At 38.2% G+C, this 22,460-nt stretch overlaps 1 protein-coding gene across 1 annotated transcript; it reads right to left on the reverse strand.

Annotated features, from left to right (window-relative positions):
* Positions 1–12,510: 12,510 nt before the first annotated feature.
* mdh1ab (malate dehydrogenase 1Ab, NAD (soluble)) lies at positions 12,511–22,421 on the reverse strand. Its single transcript, XM_034018373.2, has 9 exons — positions 22,264–22,421; positions 21,150–21,248; positions 20,586–20,682; positions 19,265–19,440; positions 18,657–18,779; positions 15,463–15,639; positions 14,473–14,586; positions 13,411–13,500; positions 12,511–12,838 (listed from the first exon to the last, which is right to left on the reverse strand). Exons 1-9 carry the CDS (start codon positions 22,264–22,266, stop codon positions 12,719–12,721), a joined length of 999 nt encoding a protein of 332 aa, XP_033874264.1. The 5' UTR covers positions 22,267–22,421; the 3' UTR covers positions 12,511–12,718.
* Positions 22,422–22,460: the final 39 nt, after the last annotated feature.

Raw genomic sequence — 22,460 nt, forward strand, 5'->3', positions numbered from 1 at the left:
GGATTTTTTGAAACATCTCCAATGACACCAATAAGGGTGGCTGGATTAGCTATGTAATGACAGTGGTTATCAGTGTGGTTTTATCTGTATGCATATTATGCTACTGATTAGTGTACACTGAAACTGTAAAACCTATTGAGTTTAAGGAAACTGTAAATTGTTAGAAAGCTCCAAGGTAACTGGTGCTTTGGCTTAGGTCCTAGTTTGGAGTAACTTGAACTGAGGTTACTTGCCTTGTGATCTTTAGCTACGAAGTATTGTACGAAACCACCCCCTTCTTTATGAGTATATTTCTCGTAATAACCCTATTAGCATATTTATTTAAAATGTAGCCGGAATAAAACAAAACAAACAAACAAAAAAAACTTGATTTCAAATTTAAATTCTTCCCCTGTAGCTTAGCCAACAAACTTTTTTAGAAGAAAAAAAAAAGATAAAGGTGTATGTTTTTTTTTGTTTTTTTTTTCGTTTTTTCAATATCCTACAGCATAAGCATAATTATACAATTTACAAAAATGACCAAGAGACTCATTAAAAATAAATAAATAGTAGCCTACTATATAGTGGCGCCTGTATGGCTCTGCCACTCCGTAGAAATCGTCAGGCTTTTGTTCCCGACGGCGATTAAAATTCAGGAGCCTGCTTGACAAGTTAGGGAGGGCTACTTGAGCAATTTGAAAACACAAGTCTGTTAAACTGGAATGAAAGAAGATTTACATCAAAACAAATGTAGGTAACGAATTCCTGGGAAAATGTAGCCGCATCCCTGTCTTGTGATCACAACCGACTAAGGAAACTTCTGAATGATTATATATTTAATTAATATACGCATATTGTAAAATACAGTAACATTACCTCAAACAGTTTCGCTGTTTCAAATGAGTCAGAAATAGCTGTTACCGAAAAGCAATTTTTGGCGATTGGGTGAATTCAAAATGCAATAAACTGTTCAGCTAAATTAAATAACCTCCCCAATGCAAAATGCATGACCAAACAATGCAAATTATATATGATTAGGCTATACAGCTAAGTTTATCTAGCTTTGGGCTAATAATAAAATATGTATCAGCAATTATGGTTTGCGTAATTGCTCTTCCATTCACTCATTATTATTATTATTATTATTATTATTATTATTATTATTATTATTATTATTATTATTATTATTATTTACATACCTTTATTTACTGTTTTGTACTGTTTCCTCTGCAGAGCGGGTGAGCGATCGAGCGGCCGGGAGCAGAGGGGCAGGTGGGCGTTTGTTAGAGAACGGTAATAATGGATTACAATTGGCAATCTAAATAATCTGGAGTTATTTGAGTCACATTAGGGAGACTTGGCAGGCATGCATTTATGAAGTAGTAGTGCAGTGAACAATTTTCTTGACAACAGCCAAGCATATAACTTGCTAAATACATTAATGTCTGATCCTATGAAAAATCCATGCACTGCCTATACCCTGTACCTAGATAGTACATACCACATACAGCCTTTACAGCAAAAATGTAATTTGCGCGAAAATAGTACAGTACCATTATCAGTTTTGTATTTCACAAAAATTTAGCAAATTTCGCATAAACCTCTTTGTAAACCTCTCCCTCTAGATCAGTTATACTGGTCCTGATATTTATGTAACAAATGCACCCATGTAAATTCCAGTGCACTCTAAATGTTGTTAGTACTGTATCAGATAATATCACAGTTCTGCTTGTTCATTCACTGGCTGAGATAGATCCAGTTTGATAACACATTTGGGGTGTGTAGTTTATGAACAGCACATGGTTTATATTGGAAGCTTGGTCTGCATCAGTGACTTCTGGGAACAACACGGGGTATACGATGCAATCAATTCTGTCAAGTAAGGTCAAGTAAAGCCATTTATAGCCCTGTAGTCAGCATATTGTACCAAGTTAAATATAGCTTCAGTAGCTCAGCCAATCAGGAGCCAGAACTCATGCAAAAGTAGATCATTATAATCGACATTCTAATGCCCTCAAGGGAATGTCCATACCATGTTTCATCACATTTTCTCTCATGATATAGTTATAGTAAATGCAAGTGAAACAAAAAAGTATATGAATATCATTTAGATATTTTATTTAACATTATGTAATCAAAGAAACTACAAAATGATATCGCAAATGTCTGCCGGAATATACAGTATTTCATGTTACATTTCAAAATTTCACATTTTTCATTTTTTGTCAGTTTTTCGTTAAGTATATGGAAAACTACAAAGCGGTATGTAATTCAATATGTTAACACAATATTATTCAGCAGGTTTCATTGACTTTATGAAGCAAAATTAGTTAATTCTATAGGGTGATGCAAAACTTTTGGCCAGAGCTGTAGAATGGAAAATACACACCTCACTAAGTATACAATTGCTCATTGATGCCATAGGTTTTTATTATTATTATTATTATTATTATTATTATTATTATTATTATTATTATTATTATTATTATTATTATTATTTGTTATAACTGACAATTACACTCAGTATTTGATCTTCTGTGGTCTCTAGGATGCAAAAGGCATTCAAATGAACTACTAGGCAATGCCACCTGGTGGATGTCTGAAAATATTTCTTAATTAAGTGTGTTTACATTTTTAGTTTTGAATACTGTGATTTTTTAATATGTTGATTAGTCTGTGTTTAAGGTGCTTTGATCTGGTGTGAGCAAATCTATGGAATAGTGTCAGGATGGCAACAGGCTGTCACAGTGTTCTCACTCAAAAGACATGGATCAGGAACAAAACAGTAAAGCTTTCTGATAGGCTGATTTTATTCAGCTCCAAAGAGCCCTGCCTAAACAGAAGCCTTCCAGTTGAGAATGTACAGTAGACATGCTAAATTGAAGTGTTTTTATATTAGTAAGCGACACCTAATGAACACCTACTCTGTTGCCAGCAATACAACTGGAAACTTATGCTGGTTTCGTATGATTTAGCCTATATCTATGGCTGGCGCTAGATCTAAAGAACACCTCCGAATTCAGGCTAAATCAGCTTAAACAAGGGTTTTTGCTAAAAGAACCACCCATAATCCTAAGCAGTTTGTTATTTAGTTGGCGATAACGAAGGAAGAATAAATGTCTTAGTTTCAAGGGGACAGAACAGTGTGAAATGAAGGACCATATTAGAATAGAAAAACACAGAGGTTTGCTGACAGGCCTGAGATAAGGTATTACACCCCTTCAAGCTGTATTTATGGTACCTTGTTACAGCAGAAACCTTTATCACAATCACTGCCTTTAAACATGTAGTTTTTTGGTTTGAAAAAAGTGTGATATGCTGTACTACTCCGCTGACTGCATGGCTTTAGTTTATTGTCAGTTTTGGCATGCCACCAAACTTCCAGAATTTGAACAGACTTTTCATTCACATCCACACTTGTGTACCATCTGGTTTCAATAGGCCGAAAGGGAAGATTCATTAAAAAAAAAGCGCACAAGTGAACCTCATGGGACTTGCATGTGTGCAACAACACAATACTTTTATAAGTATTAAAGACCCAGTGCTGAAAGTGAATACACTTCTTAAACACGTTTTTCATTTATTTAAGAAATCAGAGCTTTAATCTACATAGGCAGGGTCTATTCACATGATCTATACAGTGTCCGATCAAAATACCACCATTGAGATAATTACAATTGGTGACCCAAGCCTATAAAATCAGGCCTCTAACAATGCGCTGTAAATATATGTAAAATGACAGAGGGTCCTATTTAGTGATTTAAAGGACGGTGGTATTACAAAAACAACAACAACATCAATTAAAAAGAAAAAAACATCAAGTGATATCACTATTCGCGGGTGGACTTTATTTGTTATCTTCCCAAAGAAATGTGGTATTGAAAAAACATGATATATGGAAAATAACAAGACAAATATACATAGGCCAGATAAGTCACTCTATGTACCCCTAAAACGGAGATTTTCCATTTTGAGGCAACTTACAATTGCCACACTTGCAGTCAGAAAATATAGCTGCGCAAGCCAAGTGGTCAATGTATATCAGATGGAAAATATATGAATGGTGATTTCAGTGTTTGTATGGATGTTAAAAACTTGATTTTGATATATCCTATTTTATTGTTTGTAATTTTTCTTTTATTGGGTATATACGAGTACAATGCATTTCTTCCTCTGATCCACCTGTTTCTCAGCTAATCTCTAACAGTTACCTAACTGGAAGGGAAGGAATGACTGGTGAGGACAGAACTTGGCTGTGTTAAATTTTGACAGGTGTATTTTTAGAAGCTGACAAGTGGAAAATGTGGTGTAGACTAACGTAACCCATGACTAAATGCCATGCCACTTTGAGTGGTTGGGGATTCAGTTGGTGTGAAAGGGTGTATCTGACTTGATTGAATGGGAAAGTAGGATTGACTGGTTATATAGCTGGAATTGATAGAGGCTTGGATGCCACATTCCTACATATCCATATTGTTCTAGGGCAGCAGTGTGGAGTAGTGGTTAGGGCTCTGGACTCTTGACCGGAGGGTTCAATCCTAGGTGGGGGACACTGCTGCTGTATCCTTGAGCAAGGTACTTTACCTAGATTGCTCCACTAAAAATCCAACTGTATAAATAGGTAATTGTATGTAAAAATAATGTGATATATTGTAACAATTGTTAAGAAATAAATAATAATTTGGATGTAGCCACTCCATAACCCCCTAGTGGCCTTATGTAAAGACAATAGGAAAAGTACAGTGAAATTTGCTGTCCCTTACTTTCCCTTCATCTATAATACATTATATATCCACAAGTAACGTTTAGCTTGCCACTATAGTGATTCTCAACACCAGATACAAGTTAACGAGCCAATGTCTCCTTGTTTTCCATTCACTCAACATTTGACCACAGAAGGAAATCTATGACCTGTTCTTCTGAAACACAGTTAAGTAAAAGATGACTGTCTTATAAATATTATCTTTTGGGGAGGCCAAGGCACTGTGTGTGTAATTTTATTGGCACAACATACCAGTGTTTCTAAAACTTCTGGACCAGTCTTCAGATAATGTAAATTAGCATGGTGGCTCATTGAGAACATAGAAAAAAATGAAAATAAAAATGTGTTATGTCAAGATCCTAATATAATTTACTGCATGATATCAACAAAACACATTTCTATTTATTCATTTTCTACTGTGCATAATGAGCCACCGTTAAACAGCAATATGAGAAAACACTATGTAACACAATTTTTGTTCCTGGGTAGTAAGTGTGATTTCCTAATTGCTTAGCCTCAAAAGTATAGAAAATGGCTATTATTCCCCACAAACTTTGCTTTTGTGACCAGGACAGTGATATTTTGAAATTTACCTATTTCCAATGAGAAAACGGGCGAATTTGTGTCTTTTCGTTCACATAAAGTCAGAAAAAAACAACATATGAATCCAAATTAACATGTATTTATACTAAAGTAATACAAAAATGACTACAAAAGATTTAGAAGTGAGTAGTTTTTCGAGATTTACGATTATACTGTAAATCACTTTCATGAATCAGCCCCCAAATGTAGTCTCCCATCATGTTCTCGTTATACTGTCCTTGGTAGCGGCGTTCAAAGTCCAGTATATCCTGGTGGAAGCGCTCGCCTTGCTTCTCCTTGTACGCTCCCATGTTCTCCTTGAATTTATCAAGATGAGCATCAAGGATATGAACTTTGAGGGACATCCTACAGCCCATTGTGCCGTAGTTCTTCACCAGAGTCTCAACCAGCTCCACATAGTTTTCGGCCTTGTGATTGCCCAGGAAGCCCCGAACCACTGCGACAAAGCTGTTCCAAGCCGCTTTCTTCTTACTAGTGAGCTTCTTGGGGAATTAATTGCACTCCAGGATCTTGACTCATGTGTAAGAGATTCTCGCAACATTTTTCATATATGATATATTTTTTCAATAACATTGAAAATTGTAAAACATTTTAAAATTAAAAACTTTTACAATTTTAAAAATTTTAACAAATTTTATAACATAAAATTCCAAGCAACAATTGTCCATCTTACCTTCCAGAGTTTTTTTGCAGTGCTCGCAGGTGAAATGAGGTGCCCAGGGTTTGTCTTGATCCCCGACAGGCATGCCGAAATATGCCTTGTAGGCCTCACACATCTTAGCAGATCTTCCACAGAGTACTTTTTCGCTCTTGTGTTGATAAATTGGCCGCAGACATAGCAAAATGCGTCTGCCGGATGCTTGCAGCCTCTTGATGCCATCTCAGAAAAATGCAGATATGTATCCACTTAGAGAGCTGGAACTAAACTGAACTGGTGGGCTTAAGGCCCCTGTATTTATATACTATTTACTATTTATATTACTGGAAAGTTCTAGAAAGTTCTAGAAGTTACTCCAAGTTTACTCAGCACTGAATCTATCTGGAATGTTCTGGAAAATAGGTACATTTCAAAATATCACTGTCCTGGTCACAAAAGCAAAGTTTGTGGGGAATAATAGCCATTTTCTATACTTTTGAGGCATAAGCAATTAGGAAATAACACTTACTACCCAGGAACCAAAAAAAAAAAAAAATTGTTACACGGTGAAATCAAGAACTATATATATATATATATATTTTATTTTTATTTTGTGTGTAAACTCCAGCCAAGGTGTTGCACAGGTTTCACTAAATGGACCAATTAAAGTTAATAATTAAACTGTACTGCATGTGTTTAAATCTGAAGCTCCTTTCTGGTAATATATAGCTGGTCTCAGAAACACTCCTGTCTCAGCTCCCTCCCATCTGCAGTGCCTGAATAACATCAGAGAAAGGAAATAAATGCTGAACTGAAGGCAAGCTTCCAGCACATTCTGTACATACTGACCAAATGGCTTAGGGGTTAGCTGCAAAGGTGCCCATGCATGAAGGTTGTAAGGGTAAATGTTTAAACTAAACTTCCAAAGTGACTAAGCAAGTAATGTAGGTTCACTTTAACACACAATATTTTACACTATACACAGTGGTAACATTTGTAATGTGGCCATGTGTTAATATGTATAAATCTCAAATCCACAAGTCTACAACATCCGACAGGATGGCAACAGTGTTTTTTCAATGTAGGTTCTTTGTCTCACAGCAGCAACAGATGATAATACTGTTTTAATCACTGTTTACAACAGCTTTCTTGAAAGAATATTTTTATTTATTTAAAACATTATTGAAAACAGTGCAGTTCAGTACAGTGTTGTTTTTCTCTTAAAGGGCTTTAAAAAATGCACACCTATTTTTAGTGCTTGCAGTCAAACTGTGGACTTGGCTGATAGCACAGTTTACCATACTTTACAATGCTTTCTTTTACAATGGTACACTGCAGTAAATATTTATAATGGTTAATAGTTAGCATACTACAACCCCAATCTGGAATTAAATATATTGGGGAGATTCTCAACCTTGACTTTGCACAGTGTGGTGGGGTTGGCTGTTGAAATTCCAATGAAGAAACAATGAGTTGCTGATAAATGTAAGACGTTTTCATAAGAATAACCTTCATGCCAATCAGTATTCATATTGCCCCCCTGGGACAGACTGACACTTTTTGAGTTATTGCCAGTTCAGTGAATCATTGAAACCAATACATAGATTAATTTAAAAAAGGCAAAATACATGAGCAAATGAAATATGAAGAATCAATTCTCAGTATTTTATCAGAAGGAACTACCAGTACTGTAAAACTGTATCTTAATTTTCATGAGGTATGAACTGCAACTCATAATAAAGTGTGTCCATTTCATCTATTACACCCAGAAGTGTAGATTTACTGCATTTCATTTGAAAGTACAGCTTCATATTCCTATACTTGATCTCTCATTATTCCTCACACATCTTGCTTGTGCCACATTTATCTCTGCATTCCCTTCAGTTTCCCCAGCTAACCATTAGTTATCAGAGACAGCATCGTAAACAGAGCTGACATTCTACCAAGGTCAAACTTAGGTTTCAAGCTATAGCTGACAGTATTTATATGACTGATTGATATTTACTATTCATCCTCCAAATCTATGTTACACAGCAAACCAACAGAGAAAATTAAGGAGTCTTTTGTATTTTACCACCATTTTTACATGAGCATCAACATTGATGATGCAAAAAAACAACGAGGACACAACATGTGTCCTCACAGCTAGTTATGGCCATGATCACAGAGAAGGGCAATGCCTTCTTTAATGTGTTTCTTGTAGGGCTTGCTGCATTTTCTACCCTAACACACGTGTCCCGGGTGAAAGACTGTCCCCATGTGGCCAATCCTCTTCATTGCAAATTAATGACTGCAGAAGACCAAACAGTAGCTTTACTGTTTTCCAAGACAGTATGGTTGATGGTTGGAAACTTTGTTTTACAACTTTCTAAATTATTTAAATAAATACAGTACACAAAATATTCACCAGATTTAATTACTGAGGTGAAACACCGGCTATATGCAGCACAAATTTGTAAATGGGTTGTTCTTCATAAAGAATGAATTTCTTATTTAATGTTGTTCTATACCCTTTAATATACAAAAGCCGAATCTCCCTGTTGCAAGGTAATTTGCATCATGCCAGGCTTTGATAGAGGGCAGCTAGAGATTATGTTGTATACAAAAATTATGGGAATTTAAGGCGTATACACATATTTTGTAAATGTTGTTTTTATGTAGTAATTGTTACAAGGGGTCATATATAAAATGTATCTACCAAGTCAGAATCTATCAAGTTAGTCTACTTCACAAAAACTCACAGTTCACATCTTTAAAAGAAATCTCCAATAAAGGTTAAGAATAAGAGGGGCATGGAAACTGAACTAGTATTGCTTGCCCACAAACAGGGTGGGGCACATTGTTGAAGCATCGTGGGAAACCTGGCACTTCTTTTCATTAAGGAAAAAAAAAAAAAAAAGTTTTACCAGTTTCTGTTGACCATTACATAACACAGTGTAACAATTATTTTTTTTTTGGTTCCTGGGTAGTAAGTGTTATTTCCTAATTGCTTATGCCTCAAAAGTATAGAAAATGGCTATTATTCCCCACAAACTTTGCTTTTGTGACCAGGACAGTGATATTTTGAAATTTACCTATTTTCCAGAACATTCCAGATAGATTCAGTGCTGGGTAAAATAAATGTATTTTTGTAGGATGGTACAGAGGGGAAAAGAGAGCCATGAAGTTCGCTATCCCAAGAATTTGGTGGGAACCCACTCACAACTCAAGCAACTGCTACTTCTGCATGGTGGACCCTTCCAAACGTCGGACTGGCAAGAATGCACCTGCTATCACGTATCCGGACCTTCCTTCATCCATCGTCCCGGTGCCACACTGCCATGAGCTCCCCGTACCCACTCCTCCGGAGAGAGAGCAGCCGTCTTTAGAAAAGAGCAGCAAGTCAGAGAGCGAGGAAGACGTTGTAGATCCAGATGACAATTTCAGAGGTGGAGCTGAGGAGAGAAACCCATACTACCCCAACCAAAAAGACCTCAACGACTTGATTAGAGATCTTGGTCTCACCAAGTCCAATGCCGAGCTTTTGGCGTCTAGGCTCAAGCAGTGGAACTTGTTGGATGAAAGTGTGCAAGTCGCAGATCAGAGGAAGCGTCACCAACCTTTTTTCCAGCTTCTTCAACCGTCAAGATGGGCTCTGCTTCTGCCACAATGTGACCAGTCTGTTCGAGGCAATCGGAATCGCCTGTAACCAGAATGAGTGGCGCCTCTTCATTGACAGCTCATCCAGGAGCCTCAAAGCCGTGCTGCTCCATAATGGTAACAAGTACCTGTCTCTTCCCCTGGCTCACTCGGTGCACCTCAAAGAGGATTACAACAGCATCAAGACCTTGCTGGACGCCTTGAAGTATGATGAGTACGGCTGGGAGGACATAGGAGAGTTCAAAATGGTGGCATTCCTGATGGGTCTCCAAGGCGGTTTTACCAAGTTTCCCTGCTATCTTTGCCTTTGGGACAGCAGGGACACCAAGGCGCACTGCCACAGGCGAGACTGGCCACAGTGGACCGAGTTCTCTGTGGGGAGGAACAACGTCAAGTGGGAGCCACTGGTGGACCCCCGGAAGGTGCTGATGCCACCACTGCACATCAAATTGGGCCTTATGAAACAATTTGTCAGAGCTCTAGATAAGGAGTCGGCAGCCTTCAAGTACCTTCAAGACTTCTTCCCTAAGCTGTCTGAGGCAAAGGTCAAAGCCGGTGTCTTCGTCGGACCACAGATAAAGAAGATCCTGGAGTGCAATGAATTCCCCAAGAAGCTCACTAGTAAGGAGAAAGCGGCTTGGAACAGCTTTGTCGCATGGTTCGGGGCTTCCTGGGCAATCACAAGGCCGAAAACTATATGGAGCTGGTTGAGACTCTGGTGAAGAACTACGGCACAATGGGCTGTAGGATGTCCCTCAAAGTCCATATCCTTGATGCTCATCTTGATAAATTCAAGGAGAACATGGGAGCGTACTCGGAGGAGCAAGGCGAGCGCTTCCACCAGGATATACTGGACTTTGAACGCCGCTACCAAGGACAGTATAACGAGAACATGATGGGAGACTACATTTGGGGGCTGATTCGTGAAAGTGATTTACAGTATAATCGTAAATCTCGAAAAACTACTCACTTCCAAATCTTTTGTAGTCATTTTTGTATTACTTTAGTATAAATACATGTTAATTTGGATTCATATGTTGTTTTTCTGACTTTATGTGAACAAAAAGACACAAATTCGCCTGTTTTCTCATTGGAAATAGGTAAATTTCAAAATATCACTGTCCTGGTCACAAAAACAAAGTTTGTGGGGAATAATAGCCATTTTCTACACTTTTGCGGCATAAGCAATTAGGAAATAACACTTACTACCCAGGAACAAAAATTGTGTTACATAGTGTAATCTATCTTGTAATACATTGAAGTTTAAAATGGGCTTGGGAACTGGATTAGCCTTCCTCCACCAAGCAGAGTGATCCCTCCAGGGCAGGGTTGAGACACATTGTCTGGACAATGTTGGAAAGCTTGTACTGCCATTTGCTTGTGCATGTAAGAGTAAAACTTCAGGTTTCCAGCGCAATTCAGCACACCTTATAGATTAAACACAAAAATTAGCAATTTAAAAACCTGTTTGTCTTGCTGTTCTGTCCTGTATTTTTCCTCTTGTTTGCGGTTTTTACCTAAAACAAAACCAGACGATACCTGGAATAGTTCTTTAATTCCTTTGTGTGAGAAACTAACAGACACATTTGTATTGTCTGACTAGCAACCTGGATACAGGTTTAAAACTAGAGATTTTCATTCATCTTAAAAATATCCATGTGGGGTATATCAGATAAACTGGTTTAAACATGAAGTAAAATGGAAACGTGAAACAGATTGTATCATTGATATAGCCAGTGGTTAAAAACAATGTGGCTACTACAAAAAGACCACATGTCAAATCATGTGGTCTATATCACTAATATGGTCAGAGTTAAAAGCAGTGTGGCACTGAAAGGTTAAATTTCAATAACTCTGTGTGCTCTCATGCAGCTGTAACATTAAAAGTCAAATGACCTAAGTTTGGCAGCAATATTAGTTTCAGTGTCATATCCAGCAACACATCTGTCATGTTTCTGAGATGCATAGCTTTGACACGACTTTGCAAAAAAACTGCAAGGACATTTAAATTCTCTCTTGTTGACACCAACAATCGTACTTGACCTAGAGAATTACAGAATACATCACACCACTGTATCTAGTACAAAGTCACTATTTCTAAGCATTGCGTCTTTATCAACCAGAAAGCAAAGGGACCTCAATATGACAGCCATCTTTACAGTAATTAACTGTCAGGCCAAGGTTTTTGCCAGCCTTTTTGTCTCATTATTCCCAAACAAGCATCCGTCAAAGCTTAGGTTATTGTTGCTTGACTTTTTCATTTCAAATGAGACTTCCTGTTCAAATGTTTAACAATATGATTGGCCTGTCGAGCGATTTCTGTTTTACCTTTGCAGCGCAAAATGCCCTAGTCTCCCTTTCCAGCCCTTTTGAGGTCAGGGTATTCGCTGCAATATTCCGAGTCATTATTGAAATAAAACAAACTCCCTTTGTAACCTCCCTTACTGTACAGTGCCGTTGAGCCGCCCATCACAAACTTAATTGCTATGCTCTTCCTCAACTTTAACCCCAACGTAATTAATGCTGCGTAAATTCTCTGCAGCTCCAGTCCATCAACGCCGGCACCAGAACTTTTAGTAGAGCTGTAAATACGTGCTTTATGCATCCTTCATTAAAACACGTTTCATACACATTAAGGTTCCAGCAGCATTTCTTACTTTGCCTATTTGTAAATTTCGATTATTAAAAATCGATGGAAATATTTTTTCGTTGGTTTGTGCGTTCAGCAACGACTTTTACAGATAATAATCGAATCCTTCCAATCCCAATTCTCAACTGTGTACTATATTCTTCAAAAAGGACAAATTAAATTTCAGATGCATTTTCTGTAGACAAGCATATAAAAGGTTTCCAGAAATGCACTTACTGTACAAGAGAAATGAATCGAGTATTTTTATGGTTTATGTGGTTTTATTGTACTTTATACAACCGTTACAACAAGGATCATAAAGGTGCTTCACGAATTACATTCCATGTAGTTCCGAACAAAACCTTTGAGGTGTCACACATTACATATATAAACACATCTGGGTTTAGAGACGACATGGAAGTTTCTCTGCTTTTAAGTGCTGTACTGTTTCTTGGTCACCGTGGTCTAGTCAAGCAATGAACTCCAGTGCAGAATCTCTCTCCTCAACAAGCTCCTTGGCAGTGGCGTCCATCTTCCCACGAGAAAAGTCATTGATCGCCAGGCCATCAACAATCTTCCAGGTCTTATTCTAGAACAGGAAACAGCAACAATAAGAAAAAGAAGACGACGACCACCACCACCACCACCACCACCACTACTTAACCCATTATTAAAACAGTGAAATAATGAAGTGGTCTCCTCCAAATACTATTTTTTGGATAGAATGTTCAATGGAGATAGTCGATGTTCCAATACAATTTTGCCAGTCATAATTACTATTCATCTAATTTACCATGGGATCTAGTACTCTAGCCACACTACTTCAATAATACATGAAACCAACAGCTTGCCAAGCACATTGACTGTGCTTTACCTAGGTTATAGAATATATTTATCTAGATGACATTCAGGCTGGTTAAAATTAAGATGTTCTGGTTGGTTTTGCTACAAACCAAAACTGCTCTCCCCCCTCACTATGAAATGGTGGTAGAAACAATGCATAATGCTGTGTTTGGGGGGTGGGGGAAAATGTAATGACAATCCAAACATTAGACAGCGAGAATTAGACAAAAGGATTCGGTAGTGCAACCATTTGACTGGGGGGGGGGGGGGGGGGGGGGGGGGTCAATGTCTCAAATAAAAGCATTTTTGAGGGCTTACCTTGATTACAACAGGGAATGAGTAGATCAGATCACTGGGAACCTCATAGGAGTTTCCATCAGAGATAACGCCCATAGAGATGAATTCACCCTGGGAATAGAACACACACACACACACACACACACAAGATATTTATTTAAAAAAAAAAAAAAAAAAAAAAAAAAAAAAAAGAACTAAACCTAAACATTGTACCTAGACTCGTTCACCAAGTTATTTGCTTTGTTGCCAAAACAGTTTGGTCTTCTATACTACACAATAAGAAACCCAGTTCTAGCAATGTACGGCATAATTACACAACTTCTATATATTAGTTTCACTTATTTATTGTATCCCTAGCTAGTGCTTCTTTGTGAATTTGCCATAACACCAAATGTAAAAGGTACAGTTTAGTTTACTGCAGTATAGTGCACTTGTTCCAATAGTCAAACAAGGTTGAGTCTCTTACATTTATATATTTGATGACAGTTTACACAAGGACACCAAAAGACAAGTTTAATTTTCTTTAAAATAGAAGAGGATTTAATTGGACTCCATGTATTTCTCTCCATAGGAACATTAACTCAAATACAAAATAATGCACACTTAAAAGGCCATGTTTACTTTCGAATATAGTCTTTTAAGAAATTAACTCAAGTGGTTTATCAGTGTTGCGGCAATATTCAAACATTTAGGAAATGTTAGCACTGGTGTCAACAAAAGTACATATTCAGCTTCAGGACATGCAGTCAGGTTTGACATTTTGCTCAGTAAGCATTCATTGGAAAAAACAGAAGTATTTGAGGGGGGGCTATAAAAAGTGTTCCGTCTAGATGCACTCCAATTAAAACCACACACACCACTAAAGCTCATTAACATTAATATTGTCAAATTAGATTTTACTACAAATGACAAGTCTAAAAAGAATTGAGATAATGGGGATAAATTAATCTTACGGGGGGGGGGGGGGATCTTTGGATATAAAACATTTGAAAATGTGTGCTTTCATGGAGCACGGAGGAAAGTGCAATGGTGCAAGTAATTCATAAATAAATCGTTCTTCCTAAAGAATGAAAAAGTGTTCACCTCAGGAGTACCGAACCAGATGTCTCTCATGTGGTCAGAGATAGCCTTGGCAGCAGACATTGCGCTGGACAGCTTACGAGCCTTAATAACTGCAGCTCCGCGCTGCTGCACCGTCTGGGAATGAAAGCAGAACCACAGGATTTACAGCAGGATTTGAAACCTGCCTGTGCCAAGGCCAAATATCAGGCAGAGGAGCAGCAACAAAAAGTCTACAGATTGAAAGTTAATCAAAACCCAAGGAGAAAATCTGAACTGGAATCAAAAGCAACACTTTCGTTAGAATAACTTTACCGAGCTCCACATAACCTATTAAATACTATGAATCCGATATGTGGCAGTGTAACACACAAGCATTGACCAGGAGTATCAATATCTGTGGTGCACTTAAAAGTAAGTAGCAAGGTCCCAAAATAGTGTTATACATCCCCACATGTGTGTTACTGTGTAAATAACACACGTGTAATTTCTCTTTTCATTGAAATCCTGACAATATCTTACACTTAAAACTTTAGTCTGTTTCAAAGCTTTTTTCAAAATGACCGCTCTAATGAACTGTAGGAAGAGATTTAAAAAACATAACAAGTGCTCTGGCTTTTTTCTGTACCACATGGATCGTTATTGCCATGTTACCTATTTGACAATGAGGGCAATAATCCTTACACTATCAGTGCACTAGAGCGGTCATTTTGAAAAGAGCTTCAAAAACAGACTTTAATGAGTTAAGTGTAAAACGTTGTTAGGATGTTAATGAAAAGAAGTTTAAGGTATGTAATTTAAAACGGTTGTAGCAACACTATTTTTTGGAACCCAGCATCTTACTCGAAGATACCTGCTTGTAAAAAAAAAAAAAAAAAACCAAGGGGAATTAATCTTTGCTAGCTATGCAGATTCCTATTTTTGCCCAACATTATACAGCTTAAGCCAATCTTAACTTGTTTTAAAAAAAAAAAAAAAAAAAAAAAAAAAAGTCTGGCAGAGAATCCTACTCACACTGATGAAGTCTCCCTTGAGCCAATTGTCATCCTGCACGGCTTCATAGGCGCCAACCTCCTTGTCCTGCACTTTGACCTTGGCATGGTGGACATCAGGGTACTGGGTGGAGGAATGGTTGCCCCAGATAATCACATCCTTAACATTGTCTGCGGGAACCCCCACTCGTATCGCCAACTGAACAAGACAGGCACAGTCAATCATATGGCACCATGCAGCTTGTTTAACTGACAAAGTATGTGGAAAAAATATACCAAATCTGGAACATCATAATTAGAAAGCATTTATTCAAGCACATTTTTCCCTGCCAAGTTTCCTTTCAGACTCCGAAAGGTACATGGCTAAATAATTCCATTAACTCTTACCTATTATGAAATACAATTTTTCCTACACAAAAAAACTCCAAGTGTATATTTGATTTTTCAACAGCACGGCTTGAAATTAACACCAACCATGCAGGAATTGCCGTTGATGCCCTGATCAATTGCCGCAAAGCCCCTCACAACATAGGTCTAGTCACAGCCATTTTGAAAAAAAAAAAATCAGGCATGCCACATGTTCTAAACTGAAGGCTGAGAGAGACAGTAACAATCTGATCGTACACAAATGTCAGAGGTGCTGTATTAACACCTGCAGAATACGGTAACCCCAGGTTCATGCAGCAGTTGTGATGGTTACCAAACGTGTACTGTCGTGCAAAAACTGCTTCAAATGAAATGTTGCATTCAAGAAATTTAGAACAAAAAATAAAAACACACATGTTGTGCCATTAACACAACGCCCTGAAATTAAAATAAAGAATTATAATGAAGGGCTGAAACACAGCAAAAGGTCAATTAAAAATAAATAGTGAAAAAGTTGCCGGAAACAAACACATTCTCTTTGTGAACTCCAATAAACCAATGTTGTCTTGCCACTCAAATCATAGGGTGCATCAATAAAGTTGAGTTAACATGAACAAATGATCATTTGCTGCATCTTCTTTAGCAGCCGCACCTATCCCAGTCGGTTACATTGGTTTACCTTCAGGAGTCCGAGAAGAAATAAGTTGCTGCGCAATTAAATCAGTTACATGACAAGCTGATAATATATAAATCGACTTCAGCCAAAGCAGCAAGCACGGTATTTTAAGACATTACAGTAAATGTAGCGTGAGTTTTGTACTAAAGCGGGGTCAGCTGTTGCAGGGAAAACCGACCATTTTAAGAAAGATGAAAGCAGAACAAAATATTGACTAATTGGGAAATGTACTGCTAAGAATACAACTAAACACTTAGGGAATTCAAAATTACACTGCTGCGAAGGATTTGGTTGGGAGCTGAAGTTTATTTGCCAGCACGCCCCGGAAATGTGGTTATCAGGCTCCGATTGCTCTCATCATTACCATGCTCTGCTCTGTTTGGGTGGATTTACATAAACAAAGCAAAATGTCATTTTTTACCCTGCATGCTGTGTACTCGCAATCGCAGTAATTACAGCCTCAGTGGTAATACAAGCTTTTTACTGTCAAATTTCTTAATTCATATTTTGGTAAACTTTCACTTTATTATTAGCTTTATATACAAATCCTAAGCAAAATTACTCAATACACTTTGACCTTGACTTCAGTTTAGTGGCCTTGGTGCCCTCTACAAATGTAGAGAACTGAAGGCCATTTTGAGCTTGTCCTTTTTGTTGCCAATTTAGAGCCCTGCACATTTTTATTTTGAAGCTACCAACGGCCTTGCTCCTTCCAGATATCCTACTTCAAAAGGTTCACCCGAACGCCCCATAACATGCGAGCAATAGGAAAACCAGAGTGGTTACTGAGGAGAGCCAAAGCACCAAAGGCTTTTAAGAGAAACCCTCTTGTAACCTTCAATTAAGCAACTGCTCCCGTTTACAAATGTATGATTTTTTTTTTTTTTTTTTTTTTTTTTTTTTTTAAAGATTCATGCATTTTCAATGTATCTACGTTCCTTCTAGAAGTAGAACACTGGGTTACTACATTAGTGCAGCACTGTAAAAATCTGGAAATTCTGTTAATGTTTTGTTAAAGTGATTACCACAATGCATGCATCTTGTATGTAGGAAAATGAAAGAACAGTGAAATGATAGTAATTCAGGAATTTTCATAGCTGTCACTGCTAATTTATCTTTCTACAAAACAGGGGATCGGGTTTGAATTACAACACAGCCTTGGTAAACAGTTATCCCCATATCAGTGGTTATCTGGGCTGCCTTAGAATGACCATAGGGCTGGCTTTTGCCAAACAGCTCATAAAAGCACCTCCAGTTAGACACTTTTCAGGAAGAATTCAACTTCCATAACACAACTCATCAGCAAACTACAAAGGGTTATTCAATCCCTGCAATACTTCCTTTGAAGAGAAAATAAATAGAGTAAATGTAGATTGTGTACATCGGCCCTTCAACCCTAGTTCAACGCAGATCAAACATACAAACATACTCTGCTGCCCATACAAGATTTAACCCTTTGCAGGCCATTGTCGGACTGGGTCCGACATTGCAATTATTCCCCTCAGGTCCTTTGTCGGACTGGGTCCGACATCATTATAGCAATGCAAAAACGGGTTTCTAGTCGTTTTTTCTCCGGAAAAAGCCGAGAAAACCATTCAATTGCCGAGTGGGAGCGACAGGAGCCGAGACAAGTCGGGGGGGGGGGGGGGAAAAAAAAAAAAAAAAAAAAAAAAAGAAAATTAGGCGTATCTCATGATTAGTCACACATGGCCCTGTATCAGATAACGGGGCGGTCGTAAGTAAACAAGCTGGCTGATCAGTGCATCAGCGCACAGAGAACACGGACATTTGCAGAGCTTTTTTGAGATGTTATAGTAATAAAATAATGACTTGGATCGCATTATTGAGGAGTTTGGTGATAAAACGAGTGGTCAGGAGATGATTGATCAGTATGTACGACTATTATTTTTATTATTATTTATTTCTTACATAGGTGAAAGCTATAGCGAACGAAAGGGTGGGGCGGGGCTGGAGATACCTAGTGAGTGCTTTGTTGATATGCAGGGCCATTTAAACCCGTTTGACTGTGAAAAAAAATACTTTTAAAACAGCGCGTCCAAAATTAACTGCGCGTGTGAAAATTAATTAGACCTGACGTGCCTGACGCACATTTAATAAATGGACCGCAAAGGGTTAACTGAATAGTGTCAGCAGTGTGGGCTGAGCTCTCCCACCTGTGATCTTGCCCTGTTGTGGTCCAGTCGGGTCAGGCAGGAGAAGTTCTCTTTAGGAATTGAGGGTGCAGATTTGGAGGCAATCAGGCAGTTGGTGTTGGCTGGGTTTCCTACAACCAGGACCTGGAATAGAAAGATGGGTCAGTTCTCTTTTAAATGCAAGGGTAGTTAACCAGTGGGGAAGAAGTGGTTAGAACTCTCCTTTGGGACAAGGGGCACCTATTTGAAGAGGTGTTCTAGTGGTTGTCTTAACACTGCATTTCAGCTGCAGAGTGCTTGCAAACACACCCTTTATTTCTTCCGTGGATGAAAGTTCCACTTAACTTAAGGAACATTGCTCAAAGGGCTCACAACTGAAGGCTCACCAATCACTGAATAAGCCCTTCTCTACGTATATGCAACACAAATGGAGCAGTGGTTTTGTAAAACTAAAAAGTGACATACTGACTTCGAGCCTCTTCCACTATATCCCTGTTCCTCGTGAAATGCATTTCCACCCTGGGAAAATGTCCCCCATTCAATGCAAAAAAAGCAGCCACAGACATTCCCCAATGGTAGTGAACAGATCAGACACCCATTTCATTGCACCCTCCTTAGTCTTAAATCACCTTGACAGTCTTCTTTGCGTACTTGTCCAGAGCAGAACCCTGGGACTTAAAAATCTTCACATTGGCCTTCAGCAAGTCCTTCCTCTCCATGCCTTCCTTCCTTGGCATGGAGCCAACCAGAATCGCTGCATCAAGGTCCTTGAAAGCTACCTCCTCCTTGTCGGTTGGAATGACCTCTGTGAATCAAAACAATTTCATTTTAGACAAGGAGGGGAAGCGGAGCCTGCACTGAACAAGCAGGCCCTTATCGTTCAAGTGTAAAACCACCAAACACTTTACTACTTTGGGGGAGGATGGAGGTTTCTTTCCTTAAAAAAAGACACAGCAATTAAATGTAAAGCAGATGCTATTCGGTCTTAGAAAATAAATACTTACATACAGTACACACACAATGTACTGTATAGTAGAGAGGATAGACAATGTAAAGTTAACATTGCTTATCGCTGTGGATTAGATGTGGATTACTGCAATGCCTCTCTTTATACGCAACATGAGTTCTGCTGAATTCCCTTATGCAGATGCAGCAATAGGGACTACCTGGCACAACTGAATACTCAGGAATTTAGACCCAATGAAATCAATACAAAATATCCTGCGACTCCCTACCAAGAGAACATGATATAGGGTTGGCTGGATGGGTGTTCCTAACCACATATAATGTAATAGAGAAAGCTACCTTTGTTGTCAAAGTTGTTTAAAAATATTGCTTACTTCACTAGACTGCATAGTACATGCTCAGCATTTAACACAGTAATGAATACTGTTATCACCTTGAACCTGTGCTATGTCTTTGTATAAATGAATTGATCCAAGTCATACCTTGCGCACTTGCTATTCTCAATTGCACAGGAGAACCTCAAAACTGTTCTCATCTAGGTCAGGACAGTGACCAATCACAGTGCTTTAGTTAAACACGCCTCACTGACAACCCCCTTCGGAGCACTAACGCAATGCAGACAGTACAGGAAATGATCAGTGTATTCTGACCTGCAATTACAGCATCAGCACTTTAAGAGATAAAATTGCACAAAAACACCAGTAGAAGCATTTTAACCTGGTTAGATTAGTTAATATTGCACACTGCAGACCAGTGTGCCAATGTAGACCTAATCCTTGTCATTTATAGCAATGACCTACTTTTCTTTTGTTGCATCTGCCATTGTTCTTTCAAGAGACGTTTAAAAGATAAGTGAATCTATAAAAACCAGTGCAAGCACTACTTGCTTATTGCTGAACAGAATAAAGTGGTTAGTGATTTGGCAGTACAGGGGCATAGTTACAAGCTATTAAAAAGCAATAAAGAATGTATTATTCTCTGTACCTCTGAGAAGTGGGAGTGCGCAGTCCTGCAGTTCCATCAACACGCCATCCAGGACTGGCAGCATTGGAGTGATGTCAAGCAGAACAAGGACAAGGGGCTAAACAAAGACTTTAAAATTAAAACTACAAATCCACTGCACAACAACATACCTAGCAACAGCTAGCAATTAATTTCTGGTTGCAGTCTGCCAGACACTTGCGCTGGGTTGTATAAAGGCCTAGCAAAGTGTCCCTTAATTCGTTCCCAGCAGAGAATCAATTTAAACCCTACAAGCAGAAGCTGTGCTTCACTTTAACCCTTTTAGATACCAGTACAAAGTAGAGCTAGTTTTCCTCAGGAGGAGTTGTTGTATTTGTATGTCTCTAAGCCAGAGGATTGCAACTGCAAGGAAGGCAATTAACTTTCACATGCTTGTTTTCAGCTGTCTATCACAAAAAAAATGACAGAGCGCATTACTTCAAAAGTTGTAGAGCATTCAGATAAAACATTGCTTATGCGAGTTACCAGAGTAGTTTAAGCAGTAAAAGTTAAAACGTGCTTGTGTTAGACAAGCACAATTTCTACCTGATCTTTGCCGAACACATCTCCCTTGGCGATGTTGTAAAGCAGGGAGTAGGCAATCTGGCCTGCAGCTCCAGTCACAAGAACACGAATGGGGTCAGACTGCAACAATGAAGTAGATATTAGTGCCTGAACTAAAATAAAGCATCTGCAGAGTAATTGCAAGTTGAATGCATAGATTTTCCAGTTGTCTTTTAGAAACAGCAACCAATTTGTCAGAGCAACATGACCAGCATTTCACCACTGAAGTTTCTAGAACCATGCAAATGTGGGCATTTGGGTGAGGTGTTGAAATTAAATTGCAGCTTAACTATACAAAGAGTTTTAATTTTAACCATCCCGACATTAGACCAATGTACTGCCGAATGCAAAGATTTCATTTACATGATCAGTCAGACAAAGGACATTTAAAATGTGATCAATTGAATATTCACAAGTCTTTCTTTTTGGTTTCTAAAACAGAAACAAGCCCCAGATATTCAAGTGAACAAATGGCGTGCCATTTTTGGAACGGAGCAACACGTTTTGCTTGCAACTGCTAAATTCCTGTCTAAAGAAATAGCTTAAAAAAGAATAAGTAAATTACAACTTTAACCGCTATTGTACAGCAATATTAAATGTGTTGGCCTACATTTAAACTGGGACAATGCGAGAAAAGTAGCCAATGAAGAAAATTAATAGCTAAAACACGTTGTTTGTTCTGGCTTTGTAGAACTAAAATTACGCTACAAGACAGCAGACTGTAAAAGCCAGAACTACAACCTTGAAATTAACATCGGATGAATGCTTGCGCAGTATGCAGTTTCTAAAATAAATTACGCAAGTTAAGGTTTTTTTCACGTCTAACCAAATGAATGACCGTTGATACATTGTTTCCGTCAAACAATAACTTGATATACAAATGAAACGCCAGAGGAAACTGCATTTAAATCAGAAAAAAAGACATATCTATTAAAATATAAAAGCCTTATATTAACATTTAAACTAAAAGTAACAGTCATCCTGAATTCCATGCTAGCATTTAAATGCACATTAATGATACACTTTGTAATATATATAAACATATATTCAGTAATAGCATTTACAGGTGCATTCAAATATAGCTTGAGGAGTTTACCATTTTATATATTTCTTGTCCTGGCAATCTCCAACAACGACTCTACCGTTTGACGTAGGACTGAATGTCACCTCTACTGCACGAAAATTTATGGTCACAAGTACAAGTTGTGTACAACTGCGCCTGCGCTGCTGCCGTTCGCATTGATGCCTGGGATTATTAGTCTGCATTTTAGCTATAGTCCAGTCACTCTATCG

The sequence above is a fragment of the Acipenser ruthenus genome, chromosome 6 (genome assembly GCF_902713425.1).
Source record: "Acipenser ruthenus chromosome 6, fAciRut3.2 maternal haplotype, whole genome shotgun sequence".
Taxonomy (NCBI): domain Eukaryota; kingdom Metazoa; phylum Chordata; class Actinopteri; order Acipenseriformes; family Acipenseridae; genus Acipenser; species Acipenser ruthenus.